The sequence below is a fragment of the Molossus molossus genome, unplaced genomic scaffold (genome assembly GCF_014108415.1).
Source record: "Molossus molossus isolate mMolMol1 unplaced genomic scaffold, mMolMol1.p scaffold_m16_p_18, whole genome shotgun sequence".
Classification (NCBI taxonomy): Eukaryota; Metazoa; Chordata; class Mammalia; order Chiroptera; family Molossidae; genus Molossus; species Molossus molossus.
Window position 1 is genome coordinate 32,459,005 of NW_023425353.1, and position 21,500 is coordinate 32,480,504.

A 21,500-nucleotide genomic window follows, 5' to 3' on the forward strand; every position below is an offset into this window, starting at 1 on the left:
TCCACTGTGGCGTGTGCATGTTGCATCAGTGCATTTATTTGCTGCTATTTATATATTTACCTCACAGGGAGCGAGTAGGGGGTCGCGGGGGGGGGGGGGGGGCTGGCTTTGTCTAAAGTAGGCTTGCAACCTGTGCGCAGTTTGTCTCAGCTGCGGAGGGGGCGGGCCCAAGCCAGCAGTAACAGGGCTTCTGTCTTTGCAGAGCCATGGGCAGCAAGAAGAAGGAGATTGCCCTGCAGGTAAGCCTCAAGGGGCGCTTACTTCAGCACTTGGTTGGAGTTGCAGTGATTCTCAACCTTCCTAATGCTGCGACACTTAAATACAGTTCCTCATGTTGTGGTGACTCCCAACCATAAAATTATTTTTGTTGCTACTTCATAACTGTAATTTTGCTACTGTTGTGTCTTAGGCGACCCCCGTGAAAGGGTCGTTCAACTCCCAAAGGGGTCGTGACCCACAGGTTGAGAACCGCTGATAGAGGATGAGGAGGATGGTGTGGAGCAGGAAGTGCAGTATGAGTGACCCTCTGCTTGCCAGCAGTATATGACATTGTTCTCAATCATGAATATAGATCTCAGACTCCTAGTGATGACAATTTTTTGTGCACTTAAATGCAAACAAACATAACATTGGGTTTAAGCTCTTTATGCTTATAGTGCTCATGCAGCCTTGAAACCCTAACATGAATTAAAATAAAACTACAAAACCAAGAAAATATTGATTAATACAATTTAATTTTTTTTTTTTTTTGCTGCAAGAATATGATATAGATTCTTTCGAGTTTGGACATGCCTCTGTAACTGTGTGTTCTCCAGAGAACCAGTTCTCCCACGACTGATCTATGCAATCATTTGCTTATTCAACAAGTATGTTTTGATATTTTATGTGCTGTGCATTTGTTTTATAAAGTGCTTCACTTTATCTGCGCCTAGGACAAGTGAATCCATAAGCCAGTGTCTGCTCTTTTCTCCTGGTCCTGGACAATAAGTCGTGGGTGATTCTAAGGTGATGGCAAAACATGCAGGCAGGGGCCATGGAATTGCGAGGGAGTGATTTGCTATAGGAGAGCATCTGGATGATCTCTAATATGGGTACATTTTAAAGCAAACTTTAAAGTGTCTCAGAGTCAGCTCTGCCCATCAAGATAAATGCTCAGGCTACAGGCACCCCCTGGAGATGAGAGAGGCAGGGTCTTGAGACACATGATTTCACTTTAATTGTTCTCAGTGACACGAGCGCTTTGCATGTGAATTTCAAAAGCCTAGGGATTTATAAAAAGGAAGAAGCAGCTCTGGCCTGTTTGGCCCAGTGGTTAGAGCATGGGCCCACGGACCAAAGAGTCACGGTTCGATTCCAGTCAAGGGCATGAACCTGGGTTGCAGGTTCAATCCCCAGCCCCCGCAGGGTCATACGGGAGGCAGCCAATCCATGTGTCTCTCTCACATTGATGTCTCTCTCTCTCCCTTCCTTCCTCTCACTCTATCTTATAAAAAATGAAAAAAAGGAGAAAGCAGTGTCAGTCTAAGGATATTACCCAGGATGGGATAAGGAGGAAGGGAACAACTTTGGACTAGAAGCCTGAAGACTTGATGTAGTTCTTGACTCTTCTCTTAGCCAACTCTGGAACTTTGGCTAAAGCACATAACTGCCTATCTGTAGAATGAGGATGTTGAGGGAATTATCCCTTCAGACCTTCCAACCTTAATGTTCTAGTAGTCTGAGGTTATGAAACTTGCTATCGGTGTATATTCTATCTGTAAATAAAATCTAAGCACCTGGTCCTAGCACTTAGTGCTGTGCAAATGATTTCCTCGACTTCTCTGTGCCTGTATATCTTTTATGTAAATGGGAGGGATAGTCCTATTTACATAAAAGATATACTGCAGAGAGTTGTTGTGACAAAACTCTCTTTAGACACTTACAGGCTGGTCTTAATGCTGTCCGTGATGGTTCTAAGATTTTTGCCTCATTTGATTATCTTTTCATGTGTCTCTCCCTTCCATCCCCTTTGGGGCTAATAACATTTTTGAGCCATTTTTTTTCATGTGTTTCCCAGCTCTTGAGTTGAATGCAGTACTCAAAGTAAGTGTTCCATCTGCTGAGGGAGGAGGAAGGGGGGTGGGCACTGAGGCCTGTGCCAGTGCTGCCTCTGTACCAGGCCAACTCCTGGAAAGCAATGCATCAGGGCTGCCAACCCAGGAGCCCTGTTCTCTTGGGTACCACTATTTAGAGTTCCTTCTGTGACGGAGACAGAATGACAAGACACCAGAGATAATGTAGTCAAAAGGTGCCACACGTTCCCCATTTGTTCCCTACCAAATGTAGGGCTGACTGGAGCCTGGATCCTCCCCATATCTTCTGCTACTGCCCTGCTCCTAGGAAGGAGATTCCTCAACAGTCAAAGGGTCCTGGCCTCACTGCTGGTGTGGCTCACTCCACCACAGGGGTGCTCCACAGACAGCTGCCACTGACTGACAGCTGAGCATCGGAAAGTACCTGTTATGAGAGAGAGGGTGGGGATGAGGGCGGGGGCTCTCCTGAACCCTTCTATCACTTTCCTCAGGACTACAGTTGTGGGTCCAGCATGACATCAGCCCAACTTTCTTGCCTCATATAAGGCATCAAGAAGACTTTTCTTTAAAAAAAAAAAAATCAAAACAAAAAAGTATGAAAACATCATTTCTTCAGAAAGATGGAGCTTTAATAGAGGATTTGCAGATATTACATGTTTCCAGCTCTTTTAAAGGGACAAAGACCTTAGTATACCTGTATTAAGAATAAGTGGTAATTGTCATGGGTTTTTAATTTATATAGTTTCAAAATAGCTCCCTACAAAAACACTTACTAATTACAAAGGGTAAGGGAATTATTTTACTGTGTAGGAGCCCGACAGACTACCTTAATCAAGTGACCAAAGAGAACATCAGCAATAATGAGGCAGGTGGAAATTGTATGTCACCTGATTGGATGCCATGAAAAGAACACTCTTCTGCTTCTCTAACACAACAACCAGTTTCAACCAGTTCCAACTAATTCCAACCAGTTCCAACCAATTCCAACCAATCCAACCATCTCCAACCAATCCAACCAGCTCCAACCAATTCCAACCAATCCTACCATCTCCAACCAATTCCAAACAATCCAACCAGCTCCAACTAATTCCAACCAGCTCCCCCAAACCAAAGATCTACAGTCTGACTATAATCAAGAGGAAACACCAGATACACCCAAACTGAGGAACATCCTACAAAATAACCAGTATGCAGTCTTCAAAAGTGTTAAGGTCATGCAAATCAAAGACTAAAGAACTATTCCAGACTGAAGGAGACAAAAGAGACCAACAAATCTGGCACATGATTTTGATTAGAGATTTTGCTATCAGGACTTTATTGGGAGGATCAGTAAAACTTGAATGGAGTCTAATGATTAGAGAGTAATGATATATGTGTTTATTTTCTGATTTTGATGGTTGTATTGTGGTTATGTAGGATAATACATTCAGGAATAATGAGATATCAGGTTGGTAATTTACTTTCAAATAATTCAAGAAGAAAAGTTCTTTATATTATACTTGCAAATTTTCTTTACATTTAAAATTATTCCAAAATAAAAATATTATACAAAAATGTACACTATTTAATTTTTGGTGTAAACCAGAATACTTTGTAGATAAGAGTAAAATGTGAAGAAAGGGCAATATATTCTGTACCACTTTATTATTATTTTTTTTATCCTCACCCGAGGACATTTTTCCATTTTTTGTTCAGATAGAGCGGGAGGGAGAGAGAGAGAGAGAAACATCGATGTGAAGGGACACATCGAGTGGCTGCCACCCGCACGACCAACCAGGGCCGGGGACAAACTGCAACCGAAGTACATGCCCTTAGCGGGAACCGAACCCGGGTCTCTCTGTACCGCAGGCCGACGCTCTAACCTCTGCGCCAAACCGGCCAGGGCAAAAGGGCAATATATTCAACTGCTGATTATTTCTGATGTGGGTGTTCAAATATATTTAAGAAACGATGTGCAAAACATATACGCCAGCTCCAGCCAATCCAACTAATTTCAATCAAGTGCTGAGAAAATTAAGGAAGATTTAATAAATGATGAGAAACATCATGTTCATGGACTGGAAGACTCAAGGTTGTTAATATTTTCATTGTTTTCTAAATTGATCCATAGAATTAATGCAATCTCAATTACAATCTCTGCAGGAGTTTTTGTAGAAATTGCCAACCTGGTTCTAAAATGTTTATGGAAATGCAAAGGACCCAGAATAGCCAATATAATCTTGAAAAAGAAAAACATATGGAGGCCTCACACGACCTGATTCCAAGACTTATTATAAAGCTACAGTAATCAGGATATTGTGGTACTGGCATAACAATAGACAAATAAGTCAATGAAACAAAATGGACTCCAAAATAAATGCATACTTATGCAGTCAACTGTTTTTCAACAAAGGTGCCAAAGCAATATAGTGAGGAAATAAATCTTCTCAGCAAATTTTGTAGAAACTACTTTACGCCTACATGGAAAAAAATTAACCACAATCCATCCCTTGCAATATACACAGAAATTAATTTCAGATGGACCACAGACTTAAATGTGAAAGCTTAAATTATAAAGCTTTTAAAAGAAAACAGGAGAGCCTCTTTGTGACTCCGAGGAAAGATTTTTTTAAGAAGAACATAGAAAGCACTAACCATAAAACTAAAATTTTATAAATTAGACTTCATCAATATTAAAAACTTCTGTTCAACAAAAGACACTGTTAAGGAAATGAATAGGGAAACCACAGACTTCGAGAAAATATTTGCAATACTTCTATCTGACGAAGAACTTGTACCTAAAATATATTAAGAAACCCTCCATAATCTAAAAAAAAGGCCAACAATCCAACAAAGAAAATGGACAGACCAATGGGCACTTCTCAAAGAAGATATACAAATGGCTAATTAGTACATTAAATAGTGTTCAACACTATTAGTCATCAGGGAAATTTAATGAAAGCCACAATGAGATACCACTACATTACTGTTGCTGTGGCTACAACTAAAAAGCCCATGTCACCAGATTTTGGTGTGAATAGGGAGCATCTGGAACTCTTAACCTTTGCTGACAGAAGTCTCCAGTGGTACAACCACTTTAGGCAAAGCACTGGAAGTTTCTTAGTAAATTGAACATACATTTGCCCCATGTTCTAGCTGTTCCACACCTCGGTATTTACTTACCAAAGAGAAAGGAAACCATGAACACAATAAGATTTAACAAGAATGTTCCTAAGTCTTTATTTATAATAGCCCAAACTGGAAGTAACCTAGTATCTATCAAGCAAATTGTGATATAATCATACGATGGAATATGCTCAGGAATAAAAATGAACAAGCTACCGACACAGCCGCACCAAGGAATCCCCAACATATGCCGACGAAAGAGAATAATGTATGAGTATTACTTCATTTATACGAAGTTTGAGAATAGGCAGAACAAATCTATCGTAACAGAAGGAAATCAGTGCTTACCTGGGGTGGGAGTGGGGAGTGGCTGGGAGACGAAGATGTTCTGCACTGTGATGGGGCTGGTTACACAGGTGAATGCATTTGCCCAAGCTCATTGAACTGCCACACTTTAGTTCTGTGTATTTCACTGCACATAATTTATATCTCAATAAAATGTATAAGAAGACAAAGAAGAAAAGCAAATGAGTACCTCTCTGTACATAAATATAGATACATGTCAAAACTTAATGTTGAGTGAAAACATTGCAATGGGTATCTATAGTATGCTACTATTTATTTACATCTACAGGCACAAAACACTTTTTAAATATTGTTTTTAGATAAGTAACTAATAAAAATTTTCTTTAAGATGCCCAAGATTTTCTTAGGACAGTGGTCATCCTTGGAGAAGAAGGCAGGAAGAGAGGGAAGGAGAAAAGGAGATTGGGGAGACAGGACACCTTGAGTCGTATTTGTGTGAGAGAGAGAGGGAGACAGAGAGAGAGAATGAGTGAATCTGGAGCAAATATAGCAAAGTGTCTCCTCATCTGTGTCCTCAGTAACACAGTATTTGTTCCTCTTTGATGTTAGGTCAATATCAGCACCCAGGAGCTTTGGGAGGAAATGCTCAGTTCCAAAGGACTAACTGGTAATTTAAGTTCATTGTTGAGATCCATCCTTTTCAAAATTGCTAAATGACAGACTTCCCATGAAGAGAAAGGCGGCAATGACCCCCAGTTTCCTATAACCTTGAGTTTCATGAATGAAGAACCAGGTGATTTCTCTGTATGTATAGATCTGGCCTGGACGTCTGTTGGTGAGTTCTATTCAGGAAACCAGTCAGTGCTGTCGGGTAACAGGCCTCCTGGTCAGTGCAGGCAGAAGAGAGGTTCCCTCACACCCAAACCTGGCACACCCCACAGACTGGGACCAAAGAAGACCATGGTATCCAAGTTTCCACCTAGGTGTCTATCAGATTCACTTTCCAGGAGAACAGAGCTGACTTTATAAAGTAAAACAAACTCTATTTTATTCGAAGAAAGTCACTTGCAATTCAAGGGAAAAGGTCAAAACTTATTATCAAAGTAGCTAAGAATTGATTGTATGCTAACAGGTCACCTACAGTGACTTCTTCCTTTTAGAATAGAGGGTTTCAGTCCAATTTAAATATTCATTGAGGGCCACTCTGGGCTAGGTCTGACCCTGAGTGTAGCCTGAAAATTCCTTATGGTCAAGGTCCGTGTTAAGTAAATGATTTTCCACCCTACTTACCTTGTTATGTTTAGAATTCAGAACACGGGGTTGCTAAGAGTGAGGGATAGTTGTGTTCCCATGCCTGCTCATGCCCTGATGGGATAACAAATCCCTATAACCATTAATATCCTGCAAGCAGACATCCATCTGAGGGAGGCAGACTGTGCAGGTATAAATTTTGCCTGACATGGTGGACGCTGGTGCTCACCGAACTCTCCCGCTTCTCGGTTCCGAGCAGTTGTCGATGTCTATCAAGGCTGGTGTGGCCCCTGCAAACCCGTGGTGAGCCTCTTCCAGAAGATGAGGATCGAGGTTGGCCTGGACCTTCTGCACTTCGCCCTGGTAAGGTCCTCTCTCAGAAGAATGTCATACAACACTGTAAGAAAGTAATCATTTAAAAACAGGAACAGAAAGTGTGAGCTCCCTTTTCAGATCACTGAGAAGGCATCGCTGTGGATTTATCAGTCATGATGCTTCACAGTTTCTCTGGGGGGAAGACTCGCCCTGCCCCCTGACAGTCACTGGATCGGACGCCTCTGCTCCACCGGTAGCTCCCTCTTGGCTCCCCAACACTGGAACCCTGAGGTTTCACTTTCAGAGTGCAGGGTTTCACGATTTCAAGTCTCTGCTCCATAAAGGGGAACTTTCAGCAGACATTTACTTGAATTAAAGTATGGAAATGGGAATAGATTCTAGAACTTGTTTGAGTGTGCGAGAGACACTCCATAGGTTTGAGGGTCACACTGAACACAGGAGATAATGTGCTTTATGCTCCTCTCTCAAGCTCAGCCTCAGGGGCTTTGCGCCTCCTCCCTCGATTGGGTGTCAGTTTGGACGCTTCTGCAGGGTGTGCCGAGGAAATGCCGGAGGGAACTGCCGTGTCCACCAGGGTTTCTCAGACCTGACAGCAGCCGGAGGACCTTCTGCCTCTGAGGCTGCCCGGTGTGGCAGCAGCAGGATTTAGACAGTGAGCGACCTTGTGCTGGAGGAGTCGCTGGGTGGGGAGCAGGAGAAACCATTGTTTTCTCCTCACTGTATTCCTCAAAAAAGTGTATAGCCAACAATTTTTGCCAATATGTTTATAGGACAGTTATGATTCTGATAAAAAAAACAAAAACCATAGGAGAAGAACGGAAGTGAGTCAGGGCTTCACCTGGGGAGGGCAGTCACAGTGTGTGGTGAGTGTGTGTGATGTGTGGTGTGTAGTGTGTGTGGGGGAGTATTTGTGTGTGTGAGTGTTTGATATGTGGTGTGGTGTGTGAGATGTGTGTGTGATGTATGTGGTGTGTATATGTGATGTGTGGTGTGTGTATGTGATGTGTGGTGTGTGTGTGAGATGTGTATGTGATGTATGTGGTATGTGTATGTGATGTGTGGTGTGGTGTTTGTGTGTGTGTGAGATGTGAGTGTGTGACGTGGTGTGGTATGTGTGTGAATGTGTGATATGTGGTGTAGTGTGTGTGTGTGATGTGTGGTGTGTGTGTGAATGTGTGATATGTGGTGTAGTGTGTGTGTGTGATGTGTGGTGTGTGTGTGAATGTGTGATATGTGGTGTAGTATGTGTGTGTGTGATGTGTGGTGTGGTATGTGTGTGTGTGATGTGTGGTGTGAGTGTGAATGTGTGATATGTGGTGTGTGTGTGTGTGTGTGTGAGACATGGTGTGGTGTGTATAAGTGGTGAAGGTGTGATATGTGGTGTGTGTGTGAATGTGTGACATGTGGTATGGTGTGTGTGTGGTATGTGTGTGGATTGTCCCGTGTGGCTCTCCCTCCATCCTGCCCCTGTACCCACTGGTCCTGTGACAGCTTGTTTTCTTTAGGCAGAGGCAGACTGTCTTGATGTCCTGGAAAAATACCGCGGGAGGTGTGAGCCGACCTTTCTGTTTTATGCGGTAAGTACACTTTTAGAACCAGGACTGTTTGGTGGTTGCCGATCATTCGAGTTCAGATAGACAGTCTCACTGGCATGAATTCTTGCTGGGAGTCACCCAGGGCCACACTGATCCAAACACGGGATGTGGCTTTCTTCTTGACTGCCTTGACTATTTCAGCTGAGGACAGGGTCCTAAAGTCTGGTGAGGTGGCCCCAGGGCATGCTCACTGGCCCTGCAGGGAGGGTGGATGACAGCACTTGCCTCACGCTGAGCTGGGCGGCCTTCCTGACAGCTGCACTGGGGACAGACAGGAGTCCCGAAAATGCTCCTTCAGGCGCATGACCACTCTTGACTGAGGTTTCACCCTCGGAGCAGTTTTCAGCTTTCTACCCTCTGCTCCACGGAGGGGAACTTACGCAAACACGAGTATCCTGTACAGGGACAAGCTCTGCGCGCATCCGAAAACGTGAAGGTCATTTACAGAAAGCCAGGTGTTCAGTGTTTAGAAGATAACTGGAATGTCTTTGGGTGTGACATCCACGTTCCACACCCTTTGGCCACTGTCACCTGCCAGGCCCTGAAGGCAACGGCTTGACACCTTCCTTCTGACCCAGCCCATCTCCTTCATCACACATCGGGGAAATTGGGGTCTACCCCAGGCCTCCTGGTAGCCAGGCAGGGTTGTTGAGTTTGGAAACCTTTGGGCCCCTGTCCTCAGCACTGCAAATGTTACAGATCGGGAGCTTATGATGAAACGTATTTGAGCCTTGAGTTTTAGTAGGGAGACTGAAGTTATATGATGAAACATGGTTTGGGTGGGAGGGAGAAGTGGGAGGAGCTGAGATGAAGGTGACCCCAGCCAGACTGACATGGGCCCATTCGCAGAAAAGGGATCATTACCACAGTGGGCTGCTTGCTTGAGCCCAGAGTGATTAAAGCATCATCATAATTGCCCTGGCCGGGTTTGCTCAGTGGTTAGAGCATCGGCCCACGGACCAAGGAATCTCGGGTTCCATTCCTGTCAAGGGCACATACTTAGTTGCGATTTAGTCCCTGGACTGATTGGGGTCCTGCAGGAGACAACAAATCGATGTGTCTCTCTGACATCAATGTTTCTCCTCCCTCCCCCCCTTCCACTCTATCTGAAGATAAATGGAAAAGTATCCTCAGGTGAGGATTAAAAAAAAAAAAGCATCATCATAGTTGACTGTGTTGGGACATGTGCCCAGCTGGAGGGCAATATCACAAGCTCTCACCCTGGGGTGGTCCGCTGAGGGGTGGGTGGAAATGGAGTAGAACCCGCTCCACGTGAGTTCTTTCGTGAGTCATACGCATAGAGACTCAGAACAAGTGAAAGCAGGAAACTCAGGCTGACCCAAGACACCCCCTCCACTGTGACGTGTCCCCTGACCACCCAGATCAAATTGGGAACTGAGTCATGCCCCGAATTTCAAGCGTCCTGTACATCCCGTTAGAGCAACAATCTCATTCTATTGTAATTGTCTGTTTGACGATTCTGCCCCCACTCGGCTCCCCACTCACCGAGGGTACAACTGTCTTTTCATGTTTACTGTTCATGGTCTTTGCCTTGGTCTCGGTGCTTGGCAGAGTAAGGGCTTAATGATGTTTGTTGAGTGGACGAGCCATGTATAGGCAACTCACATCCTAGTGCGCCCCGTCCTTCCCTTCGCTACCTCCCCACTGCCCTGAAGGAAGCTCGGGCAGGAGGGGCCTGGGGGGAAGGCGGAGAAGCGGATGGAAGCTGTGGGCCTGGGGTCGATGGCCCTTGACCTTGTCGGTGTCACACTCCTAAACAAAGCGCTCGGATGCTCTCGCTGACTCTCAAAGAAGAAGGTTTCATGTGGTTTGAGCAGCACACGTGTCCTGTTCCAGGGGGGACAACTGGTGGCTGTGGTTAGAGGAGCAAACGCCCCGCTGTTGCAGAAAACGATCCTGGACCAGCTGGAGGCTGAGAGGAAGGTGCTGGCTGAAGGCAGAGAACGGAACGTGGTAAGGAGGCCGCTTCTCAAGCAGCAAGCTCACAGGCGTGCTCGGGGCCTACCATTCCTTCCCCTCCCCTCCACTCCCGGACCTGTCAGCTGGAAGGGTCATTAGATGCCACCCCAGTCCTCGGGGAGAGTTCAGGGGACAGTGCAATGCCCACTATGGTGTGTGCTATTTGAAGCCTTCTTTTAAAAAGCCATCCCCTTCATTCAGAATGCTTTCACTTCCTTCGTCCATTCCCCTTTCTCCCCCCACGTCAACCTTCCTGCGTTTCTGGATCACGGACAAGGAATTCAGAAGCGGGTAGGCGGAGCCCAGCCTGGGGGTGGAATCTGTCTTGGTGACTTGCCACCCTCACCTCACATTCCTGCAAGTTTGACTTGTGATCCCAGAGGCCTCATGTCTTGACTTTAGAAATTAAGCTCTTTCAGGACCATGAGAAATAGGCTCACAGCTTGTGGTTCCAATACATTATGTCCATGATAACACAGACTGAGTTTTTCATAAATAATTGACTGCCTTTGAAAAACAGCACACCTTCGGTAGAGAGAAGTATTTCCTGGTGCTCTGAGCCTCTGCCCGAGGAGACTTAATGTTCAATGTTTATTGTTCAAGTTCTTACAGTCAATTCCAAATGGCAAAGCCCTGTTTTTGTAGAATGGATTAGAATCAAATCATACTTTCTTGCCCAGGAAACTTGGCAATTTTCCCCCAAGAAAGCTGGTCACACATGCTGGGGCCTCCCCCAGGGAGAACGGGCTCTTCCGTACCACTTCCCTGTACTGTGCAATCAGTCGCCTAATACTTACTTGCATTTCAAGTTTCCTTTTGTTCTTGCCTACTCTGTGTGTGCACCCGATGCTGTGGAAACAGGCAGATTCCAAGCCTGAAGATCAGCACAGCTTCCTTGTCCTCAAACCCCGTCACCATCGCCCGACTGCTGAAAAAGATCCGTGGTTTCCCAGACCAAGCCTCTTGACCCCCTTTGGGGCTCTGTATTTTGAACCTTTACTTGTGTGGTTTCTGCAGGTTCTTGAAGGCTTTGTGGTAATTTTAATGAGCTGACTATCTCTGTTCATGACCAATTTGAATTAGATTGAAGATGAAGCCCTTTCCGGGGAAGATGAATGTTTTCCCCACGAAAAGGACGATGGTGAAGATGAGGACATGGGTGAGTGCAGAACAGAGAACAACGCCGAAGGCAAGGCAGGCTCCGATTTGATGTGTGTGTTTTGTTTTTTTAATCCTCACCTGAGGGTATTTTTCCATTGATTTTTTTAGATAGAGTGGGAAGGAGGGAGAGAGAGAGAGAAAAACACCACTGTGAGAGAGACACATCGAATGGTTGCCTCCTGCACGATTCTGACCGGGGCCTGGGATGGAACCTACAACCAAGGTACATGCCCTTGACTGGGATTTGAACCCGAGACTCTTTGGTTCGAAGGCCAATGCTCTAATCACTGAGCCAGATCAGCCAGGGCCCGATTTCATGTGTTTTTCAAGCATATACAAGTAGTCTGTTTATTGAGCAGTCTGAACTCTGGGAAGATGTGAAATGTTTTGTCTCCTGTTGCCTGGCTGCACCATCATGTCAGACCTCCCTTCTGTCCTCTAATGGCGTCTTGGGTACTTCTCACAGCTTTCTGATCATGTCCAAGTATAACAAGTGGCTTTCATGGCAATTACCGGACCTCAGGAAAAGCTCCATTTAATAAGATGAAGGATACTGACTCTAATATTGTCAAGTAATGATGTGTTTCCTTGGTCCTTATTTGAACTGAAGAGCTCAGGTTTTTTTTTTTACCTTTTTTTCCGGAAGTATCGGAAAGTCGGCTGTACTGAGCAGCTTCCCTCCCCACAGCCCTGCACCCGCCACCCTTACCCCTCGAGCACCAGCTCACTGTCCCACGCTGCGGGGCACAGCAGGCCTCCCTGACCCTCCACTCTGAGGTTAGCAAGGCTGCGGCTGGGAGGAAGGGAAGGTCACCGAGACACCAGGGGACGCCAGGACTGAGTTCAGGGAAGAGAAGGAAGATTCTGGTAATTGCGTGAAGTAGAAAGGCTGTGTATTTGTGTGTGGGTAATGACGACTGCTTGAGTTGGGTTCTAACAAGGAGAGAGGCCCAGTTTAGGAGAGCAAGAAAGTTCAAGTGTGAAAGGAAAATCATCCAGTTGGCTACCATAGGGAACGTTGGTTGCCTCCTCTTTGGATTATCTCCTGTGTCTGCCTCCCCCATTATTTCCTCCCAAATCAAGTCTCTCCACTTAGAAAACAACGCGAAACCCACCCCGGCCCTCAGCCTTCCTCTTCCCACACTGAGCTTCCCGACCCTTGTCCACACTCCTCGGCCACCCCACCTGCTGCTGCCGCCTGACCTGCTGATCTGGCCTCCGTGTCCGCTCCTCACCAGGGCACCACTGACCTTTTCTGTGCCAAATCCAAGAGACGGTTTCTGGTCACATCCTACAGCACCTTTCTGCAGACTTGGATGACACTCACAACGTCTTCCTTCCCCAAACCCCCTTCTCTCTCCGTTTCTGAGACCTTTCTTGTTTTCCTGTTACGTCTCTGGCCTCTCCTCAGCCTCCACTTCACTGGCTTCATTTCTTTTGCTCCCGTTTCGAGCCGGAGTTCTCCAGGCCTCTGCTCGGCCCATTCTCGCTCACCGCACACTCTAAGCTGACCTCACTCACTGGTCACTTTATAAGGACATTTATCGCAAGAGTCCCTTCAAGTCTCAGTGCTCATAAGACGTTGTAAATAGTACTCACAGAAACATGAATAGAGTTGCTGCTTAAAATAATCCACACCTTTGCAGTACATGTTTTTAAGATTCTCAGATACTGTCAAGTTTCATTGCAACACAACTGATGTAAAAGTTGAGAACAGAAACTAGTCTAGAGGGCTATAGTCTGTGCAGAGTGGAGGTCATTCCCCAAGGCCAAGTTCATACAAACAGGCCTGACAGGGATGGATTCATGGACACAGGGCTCCCTACAGCTCCTGAGGCCTGAGCGTGGACTATGATCATGTGGCATCTCCCTCAGCGCCACAGCTAATTGGACCTAGGGACACTGACTAGTCAGTAGACAGGTCAGTGAACTATGGCTGGTGCCAAAGAACAAGCTGGCCAATTTGGACTTCTCTCTGGAGAATTTGAACTGAGACAGGGAAGTGGAGTTGCAGCTAGGTCACGTGTGCTGGCGCTGAGAAGTCATGTAGACTCGGGGCCTAGGGCAGCCCTCCTTGGCCACATGCCAGGAGAGTTAAACAGACGCATTGGCAAAGGAGCCACAGAGTGAGAGGAGAGAGCAGTAGTCAGCAGTTGGAGGTCAGGAATCATGACAGGGCGACAGGAAGGAGCAGGAGTAGCCAGGCCTGCATTGTTTCTGCTTGGGCGTCCCACACCCCCTCTGCAGGCCTACTCTTTCAGCTGTTTCTGGGTTTTCGTTCCTGGGTAGTCTTTGATCTCCCCCCACCCCTCCCCTCGTCCGCCACGCCCTCCCCCTCAGGGTTGTGTCCCTGGAGGCTGAGGTCTGGGGCCAGACCTGTGCTCTCACTAGAGTCCAGGTCTGCAGAGGCACAGCCAGGGGCCAGGCGGGGGAGCCCTGGGAACCCTGTGCAGAGACTGTGTGGTCCCTGCAGAAGGCCTCCTGAGAGCCTCAACGATGGGCGCTGCGAGCCCAGCATCTGACAGCACCATCCTTGGCTCATTACAGTTTCATCAGAGAAGACTTGTACCTTGGCGATCATTAAGCCAGATGCCGTGGCCCATGGGAAGACCGAAGAGATCATCATGAAGGTAAGAGAGACGACGCTTACCCCAGAGACCGTGCTCATGTCTTCTCTGGTAGAAAAACGGGTAGGGCATCGTGTAGCAGTGTTCTTCCTGGTGGGAAAAGAAAGCTTTTCCGGAGCTTTAACCAAAGTTCTGTTTAAGTAAATTAAACATGTTAAATCTAATCGGGAAAGATATGATGAAGATGAGGGTTTCCACTGCTTTTAATGTTGCCTTTTCCGTTGTCTTTCACTTCCCAACACATTTAGATGTGAATTTGGGCTTGATTTGCACTTTCAGAATATGTGTATATATATATTCTGCAGATCCAGGAGGCGGGGTTTGACATTTTAACAAGTGAAGAGAGGACCATGACAGAGGCAGAAATGCGACTGTTCTACCAACACAGAGCTGGAGAGGTCGGCTCGTCCGCTGCCGCGTGTCCCACCACTCTCGTTTCTCTCTTTGGAGTATGTTTATAGGTTGCGATTAGTTTGGGAGAAAGAGGAGTATTATGAAGAACAGGAAGATGATCGGTATGATTACAGGCTGTGTCAGGTGGAAGTTGTTTGGTTGCAAGGAAGAACTTTTGATTCTACCTTAGTAATGAAATAAGGGATTTATTGTAGTGATACTCCATAACTCCCAGAATTGAAGGAAGAGGCGAACAAGGGTTGGGGACAAGAACCAAGACATTGTAGGAAATGTCAGGAGCAAAGTCTCATGGACAGTCACTTTAGTGTTGCCCTTGGAGAACTCAGGTTCAGCCGCTCTTCGTTTGCACCTGCCTGACTCGTGTACTTGAGGGAGGGTCTGGTTGGCCTGCCTTGGGTCACAGTCCCAAGGTGTATGTGTACGGGAGACATGGGGGTGTGGATAGACATATGGTTATCAGTCAGACTAGGGCCCAGTGATGGGCGAAGGGCTGTTTCCCAAAGGAGAACCAGAGAGCTGTTACTTGAAGAAGAGGGAAGGATTGCAAGATACTGCAAAACGAAAGAATGAATGCATACATAAATAAATAAAAATGTCTTAACTACACCCCACTCCTTGGTTATCCAGCATCCACATGATTTCCATATATGTGGTCTTTTCAATGCCCCTAATCTATTAGGGTTTCATGTCCAACCCCAAAATGAGTCAACTCAAAGTCTCATTTTCCTGCCTTTAGCTTATACCTGGTTTCTCTGGGTGTGGTGAGTGGGGCATCACCACCACCCCTCTCAGGGCCTTTGGCCTGCATGCCGGCAGGTGGCAAAGCTGCTCACTAACCCCTCCCAACCTGTGGGTGGGATGGGCCCAGCTGACCTCTGCAGGCCCAGGGTCCCTGCCCTGGGTCCCTGTTTTCCCTCCCCATTCCAGGAGGCATTTGAGAAGCTGGTACATCACATGTGCAGTGGACCGAGCCACCTCCTGATCCTCACCAGGACCGAGGACACCGAGGACGTTTTTGCCGCCTGGCGAACCCTCATGGGACCCTGTGACCCTAATGTGGCAAGGAGGGAGCAGCCTGACAGGTGATATTATTGGCTGGGGTCCTTTCATCCATTTCAGAACCTGTATCCAAGGAAGCTGGGAGCCCTGCCTGATGCTCAGCCCAGAATCGTGGGGAACACAGAGGGCTCTCTGATGGCCACAAATCCCTTCTTTGTTATATATTTGGGGAGACACTAACATCCTCATCCTCTGATCCAGCCCCCAGTCATTTGCCCAGTGCCTCCTGTGATCTGCCTCCTCTGCCCTCTTCTGAAGCTGCTGCTGGACCTAGTCCTTGCTCGTCTCTCTGCAGCCAGAGGGTCCCATAGTGTGGTCCCAGGACCGCCTGCAACACTCACACAGGAATTAGATTCCAGGATCCCACCCAGGCCTGCCTAGTCAGACACTCTGGGTGGGGCCTAGGAATATGCATTTCCGACAACCCCACGTCACCCTACTCCCCACCTGGGTGTCCTGAGTGTAAGCTCCCTGTTCTGCATACTGTGCTAGGCTGCCTTGGTCTGCTCCTTGCCCTATGCATTTCTAGCCTGGCACTACCAATGTCAAATCCACTGTGTCTTTCCTTTGAAGCTGAGAGAGGGCCAGGCAACAGGAAAGAAATCAGCAAAAGAAGCTCAGTAACCGAGGCTGTACCTGTAGTTGTAGGGCCAGGAACATTCATATAGGAGGCAGCCTGGGCGAGTGAAAGACAGCCCAGTGCTCAGACCTTAGGTTACCACATACTCAGGCAAGTCCCTTCTCTGAGCCTCAGTCCTCTTGTCTGCAAAATGGGGATATGAGCATCTATCATGGGAGGCCACAGAGCGTCATGGTTGAGAAAGATTTCAGAATCTCTCTTCTTCTTACTGTGTGACCTTGAGCCATGCTTTAATCTGTGCCTCAATTTCCTCATCTGAAAAATGTGTACTAATAATGAGACCTGCTCTGATGTTGATGTGAGGATTGAGTACCACTTAGGACAGTGCTTGACACAAGGAAAGTCCTAGCAATATTAGTATCATCTAATGGGATTAGCTCTGCATTCCTACATGAAGCGCTCGGCAGGGTGCCAGCCCCTGGTTGTAGTATCAATAAAATGGCAGCTCTTGGGCTTACACCATGACTCATACCATTTTTATTTTTTTATTTTTTCTTTATTGATTTTAGAGAAGAGGAAGGGAGAGGGAGAGAGAGAGAGAAACATCGATGAGAGAGAACATAGATTGGCCACCTCCTGCATGCCCCTCACTGGGGACTGGGCTCACAACCTGGGCATGTGCCCTGACTGGGAATCGAACCAGCAACCTCCTGGTGCATGGGTTGATGCTCAACCACTGAGCCATACCGGCTGGGCGACTCACATCATTTGTAAACCGGGACTCATGACAAAGCCTCCCTCCCAGGGCTGTGGCACAAATGAAATGAGAGCACGCGTGTGAAACACCTGGCCGTGTGCCGGAATGCTGCCGGACGGGGTAGGTGTCTGCTGCCCTCGCCCTGGCTGTTGTTTTTGGCATTTCCAACAAAGAGAAAGCCATTTCCCAGAATTGTAGAGTGCTCAGTGGTAGCTGGTGACCATGTTGCCGGAGAGCAAAACATTTCAAATGAAACAATGTGTCTTGCACATTTTGCCAATGCCCCCAGCCTCCGCGCTCAGTACGGCACGGAGATGCCCTTCAACGCGGTCCACGGAAGCCGGGATGGCGAGGACGCCGGCCGAGAACTGGCTTTGCTCTTCCCCAGTTTTAAGTTTTCAGACAAAGTTCCGGAAGCCTCCCTGGGTAAGTCATCGAGGCAAGTTTGGTCTTGATTAAATCTTCAATGAATATGTGGGGGGATGGGTAATAACTGTGGTAACTAAATCTCAATCTGATCAGGTCCTCTTCAGAAAGCAGGAGCCATTAGTAACTGCAGCAGCGGTCCTGATCTGTATATATTTTCGGAGAGTAACAGCGCTGTTTTAAGTTTCAGTGCATTTTTTTGTGCTGCGTCCTTACTTTGGAACCCCTGGGGAAATGTGACTTTCTGGATGCCTACATCAAAGCCCGTCGGGCCAGGTGTCATTCCCTCACTTCCTTTGTGCTTGCAGGCCCCATGCCGAGCCCCTGGTGGGACCCTGAGCAGAGGGTTACACCCTCATACCCCTCAGCCCCCACGTTTTGGGGAAAGCGTGCTGGGTCATCACCTTCGAACCTGGGTGAGAAACCCGAGTCCAGAGTGCACGTGACTTACCCCACCCACCAGTGGCACAGCCAGGCCTGGCCCTGTTCCTGCTGCCAGGTGCTTCCTGGTTTGACCCTGTGGTGAGGCAGAAGGGGCGGGGCGAATGTCCTGGGAAAGCAAAGGGGGAATCCTTGGGAGAAGGCTGCAATGATCTGAAATGGTAGGAACCTGCGTGTGCCCCAATGTTTGGATTTTAGCCAATATATTTACCTAAATGTTTGATATGTTGGTGGTTTTCTTAAGATCTGAATCCAGCCAAGTAAGAATAGGTGTTCTGAGGGCAAGGTAAGGTGGGACAGGTGCTGTCCCTCGTCTAGTCCTTGCCACTGCCACAAGCTGAGGGTAGTGGATTTGAGGGAGTTGAGGAATCACGGGAAGTACCAAGTTCACACATCCACGTTCATGCTGTGGTTCCTCAAAGCCATGGCCCTGCTGGGAGCAGCTCTCACTCTGGGGAGGGTGGCACTGCCAGGGCCAGCTTCCCTCTGGGCACCTGCCCTCGGAGACCCCACAGTGCATTTCCTTATGTACCCAGGGTCATGGGACATGTTCATCCTCTTCGGAGGGGTGATTAGAGTCAAGTAGGTCTAACTCAGGTCCAAGACAGGGATAAGGAGAGTGGTTGACTGGGAATACTCATCAAGGCTATTGGGGAGCGTGTTGGGAGATCATGAGGCTGACTTTCGGGCCTCAGGTGATAGCACCGGGGACAATTCCGGAAGGGTCTGCGCCTAGATCATACCCCAGGAACAAGTGCACAGCCTCCTGCGGTGTGACTTTGCAGCAGCCTCACAGCGTACTGACATTCTGCCCGCTTGTTGGATGTGTGGAGCCTTCTCAGTTGCCAGGGACAGTGTGCCTTCAACTTACCCAGCACTTTTTCTGCTAAGGGGCAGGACCAAGGACACTGGGGACAAGCATTCTTCGGTTTGAGTCCTGGTTCCACTCTTTACCAGCTGAATGGCCTCTAGAAGTGATTTACCTTTTTTGAGCCTCAGTTTCCTCACGTGTGAAATGGAGATAATGACAGACCCATGATAGCCCCATAATACCTCTGTAATAATGATCTTCCTCCCAGGGCCGCCGTGAAGACGAGAAGGAGGCAAAGGCTGTCACTCTTAGCCTGGCGCCCAGCGCGTATTAAGTGCTTGACAAATGTTACTCATTCTCTAATCCCGTAACTCCTAGTCCCTAACACACATACCAGGACCTCTCTTTGCTGTCCCTTCCACCCTGACACCTGACTTTGTTGTATGTAGTCAGATCCCCTTTTCCTGTTTCTTTGTGGATGGTTCAGGGAAGAGAGGACTGGGTGGGACAGGGCTTGTTTCAGAAACCCTACAGAGCATCTGTTGTCCCACAGACCACGAGGAAGAGTGAGCGGTGGGCCCGCCAAGGTGCTTCCCTTCCGAGGATGGGGACTGAGATGGTGCGCAGCACGTGACCCAGTGCCGAGGCCAACAAGTGACACGTCAGTGTGTTCGGATCTTACTCTTTTGAGCACCGACACTTGTTCAGTTTAGTTATCTTTCACGAATAACTGCCTTATTAAACAGTATACAGAACATGTACTCTCCTTTTTGGCTACTTCTGGGATTTTACAAAATAAGTGGACATCAGTTATTGTACTCTGCTGTCACCCCAGGGGACAGTGAGTTACACAGGACAGTGTTTCTCCAATAATAAATCTACTTTATGGATTAAACAATTTTAGAGCTTAACTTGGCAACCATATGAACTTGAAAACCGTGCAGCAGGATTGGATGTAACACTTCCAGGCACACTGACTTGGAGACAGACAGATCAAGATTGGCTTTGAATCCTCACGCTGCCCATCCACGCCACGAGTACCGTCCGTGACGCTGCCAGGTCTGCCATCCGGGTCCTTAGTAAATCAGCATGTGCTCATGAACAACGCTTGGGGTTATATTGGAACCAGGGTTCATCTAAATTTTCTTGACACTCCCTTCACCCATTTTGGGGGTTTCTGATTCTGCCTCCAGCTGTCACTAAATTGCCTGGTTTCGCTGTCCCTCCATGGCTGTGCCCTTGAGGGTTACCGGTGTTCAGTAAAAAGTAACTATTATCACCCCGTGAATATTAACATGCACAGCCACCCCCTCTTACCGGTTTGCTCTTTGGTTTGTTTGTAGATTCATCAAGCCCAGGCATAATCTTTCCTCTCTGAGTGAGCAAAAGGCCGTGTTCCTCTGCACCGTGAGGCCAGTGCCAGGGATTTCCTCTCATTTGCTGATTTTCTCCAGAGAGCTCCGTGCCTCTGGCTTGCGGTTCTTTAACAGGCAGTTAGCGCCCAGAAGGCCTCTCCTCACGGGTGCACTGCTCTCTCTGCCACCTAGAGCACACGGTGCCCTGTGCTGGCACTGGGGACGGGGGAGGAGTCAGCTGCATGAGAGCGGAGGTGGGGCCACCTCCTGATGGAAACACGCGTGCCCACTGTGCTCATCAGCACCGCACAGGCCCGTGGGACACCATGGAGTCCTCCCTGACAGGACATGTCAGGAAAGTTGAAGCCACTGTTCCAGACCCCCAGACCCCTAGCTCACTTTGTGCTCCTCCCTTTGTGAGTGGGCTCAAGAGGGGGACTCAGTTGCACTGTGCCCACCTCAGAGCTGGCAAATGCCCTGGAGAACCACTACAGCCCTAGGCCTGGTCTTCCACAGGTGTTGCGTGGCTCTGAATGGGCCGCTTGGGTGCCCTGGCTGACAGCTATCTGATCTCCCCAGAAGCTGGGAAGCCAAGATCTTCCATCACTGGAGAGATGAGACGAGAAATGGAGCAGGGGGAAGAGGAAGAGGAGAGACTGGAGCCTGGGTGGGGGATGGTGTGCTGGTGTCGGAGCATCTGAAGCCTTCCCAGGAAGTAGCTGGGAGCGGCGGGCGGGCGGGTGGGGAAAAGCAGGGGCACTAGGTGCCAGAGCCAGAGTGGGAGAAATGTCGACACACCCTTCCTTCCTTCATGTGGTCGGGCATTTTTCTCAGGAGGTTCATGGCAGAAGGAATGGAAGTGGTGGGGGTGGGGAGAGAAGGCTCCAGAGCGCAGCGGGGCTAAAATGTCAGCCGCTCTCTGAGGATGGAACTCCTTGGCAGAGACCCTGGCTGGGCCTGGCTGCCTCCCAGAAGAAAACCAGGGGCTGCTGGACGGCCGCTGTTTTGTAGCGTTAAAGCCTCTTAGCTCCCAGTATGAGTACCTGACAGGGTGGAGGGCAGCCCCAGCCCCATGAAGTCAAGGAGGGGGGCTCCTCTCTAAGGAAGGGCTCTGGTTCTCCAAGCAACGAGAGGGCAGACTGCCTGGCAGACAAGGTCAGGAGCCAGGGGCTGCAGACATTGAGGGGAAAAGAAGGGCAGGCAGCTCAACTAGGCCACACGTGG

The 21,500-nt window shown here is 48.0% G+C and overlaps 1 protein-coding gene across 1 annotated transcript; it reads left to right on the forward strand.

Annotated features, from left to right (window-relative positions):
* Positions 1-203: 203 nt before the first annotated feature.
* NME9 (NME/NM23 family member 9) lies at positions 204-19,715 on the forward strand. Its single transcript, XM_036267155.1, has 11 exons — positions 204-239; positions 6,093-6,150; positions 6,994-7,097; positions 8,576-8,647; positions 10,523-10,639; positions 11,729-11,804; positions 14,354-14,436; positions 14,739-14,831; positions 15,775-15,929; positions 17,533-17,669; positions 19,475-19,715. Exons 1-11 carry the CDS (start codon positions 207-209, stop codon positions 19,489-19,491), a joined length of 945 nt encoding a protein of 314 aa, XP_036123048.1. The 5' UTR covers positions 204-206; the 3' UTR covers positions 19,492-19,715.
* Positions 19,716-21,500: the final 1,785 nt, after the last annotated feature.

Coding starts and splice junctions, on each gene's coding strand:
- NME9 (XM_036267155.1), top strand. CDS start 207: ATGGGCAGCAAGAAGAAGGAGATTGCCCTGCAG. Junction 8,648..10,522: donor CGACCTTTCTGTTTTATGCG/GTAAGTACACTT, acceptor GTCCTGTTCCAG/GGGGGACAACTGGTGGCTGT. Junction 14,437..14,738: donor CCGAAGAGATCATCATGAAG/GTAAGAGAGACG, acceptor TATATTCTGCAG/ATCCAGGAGGCGGGGTTTGA.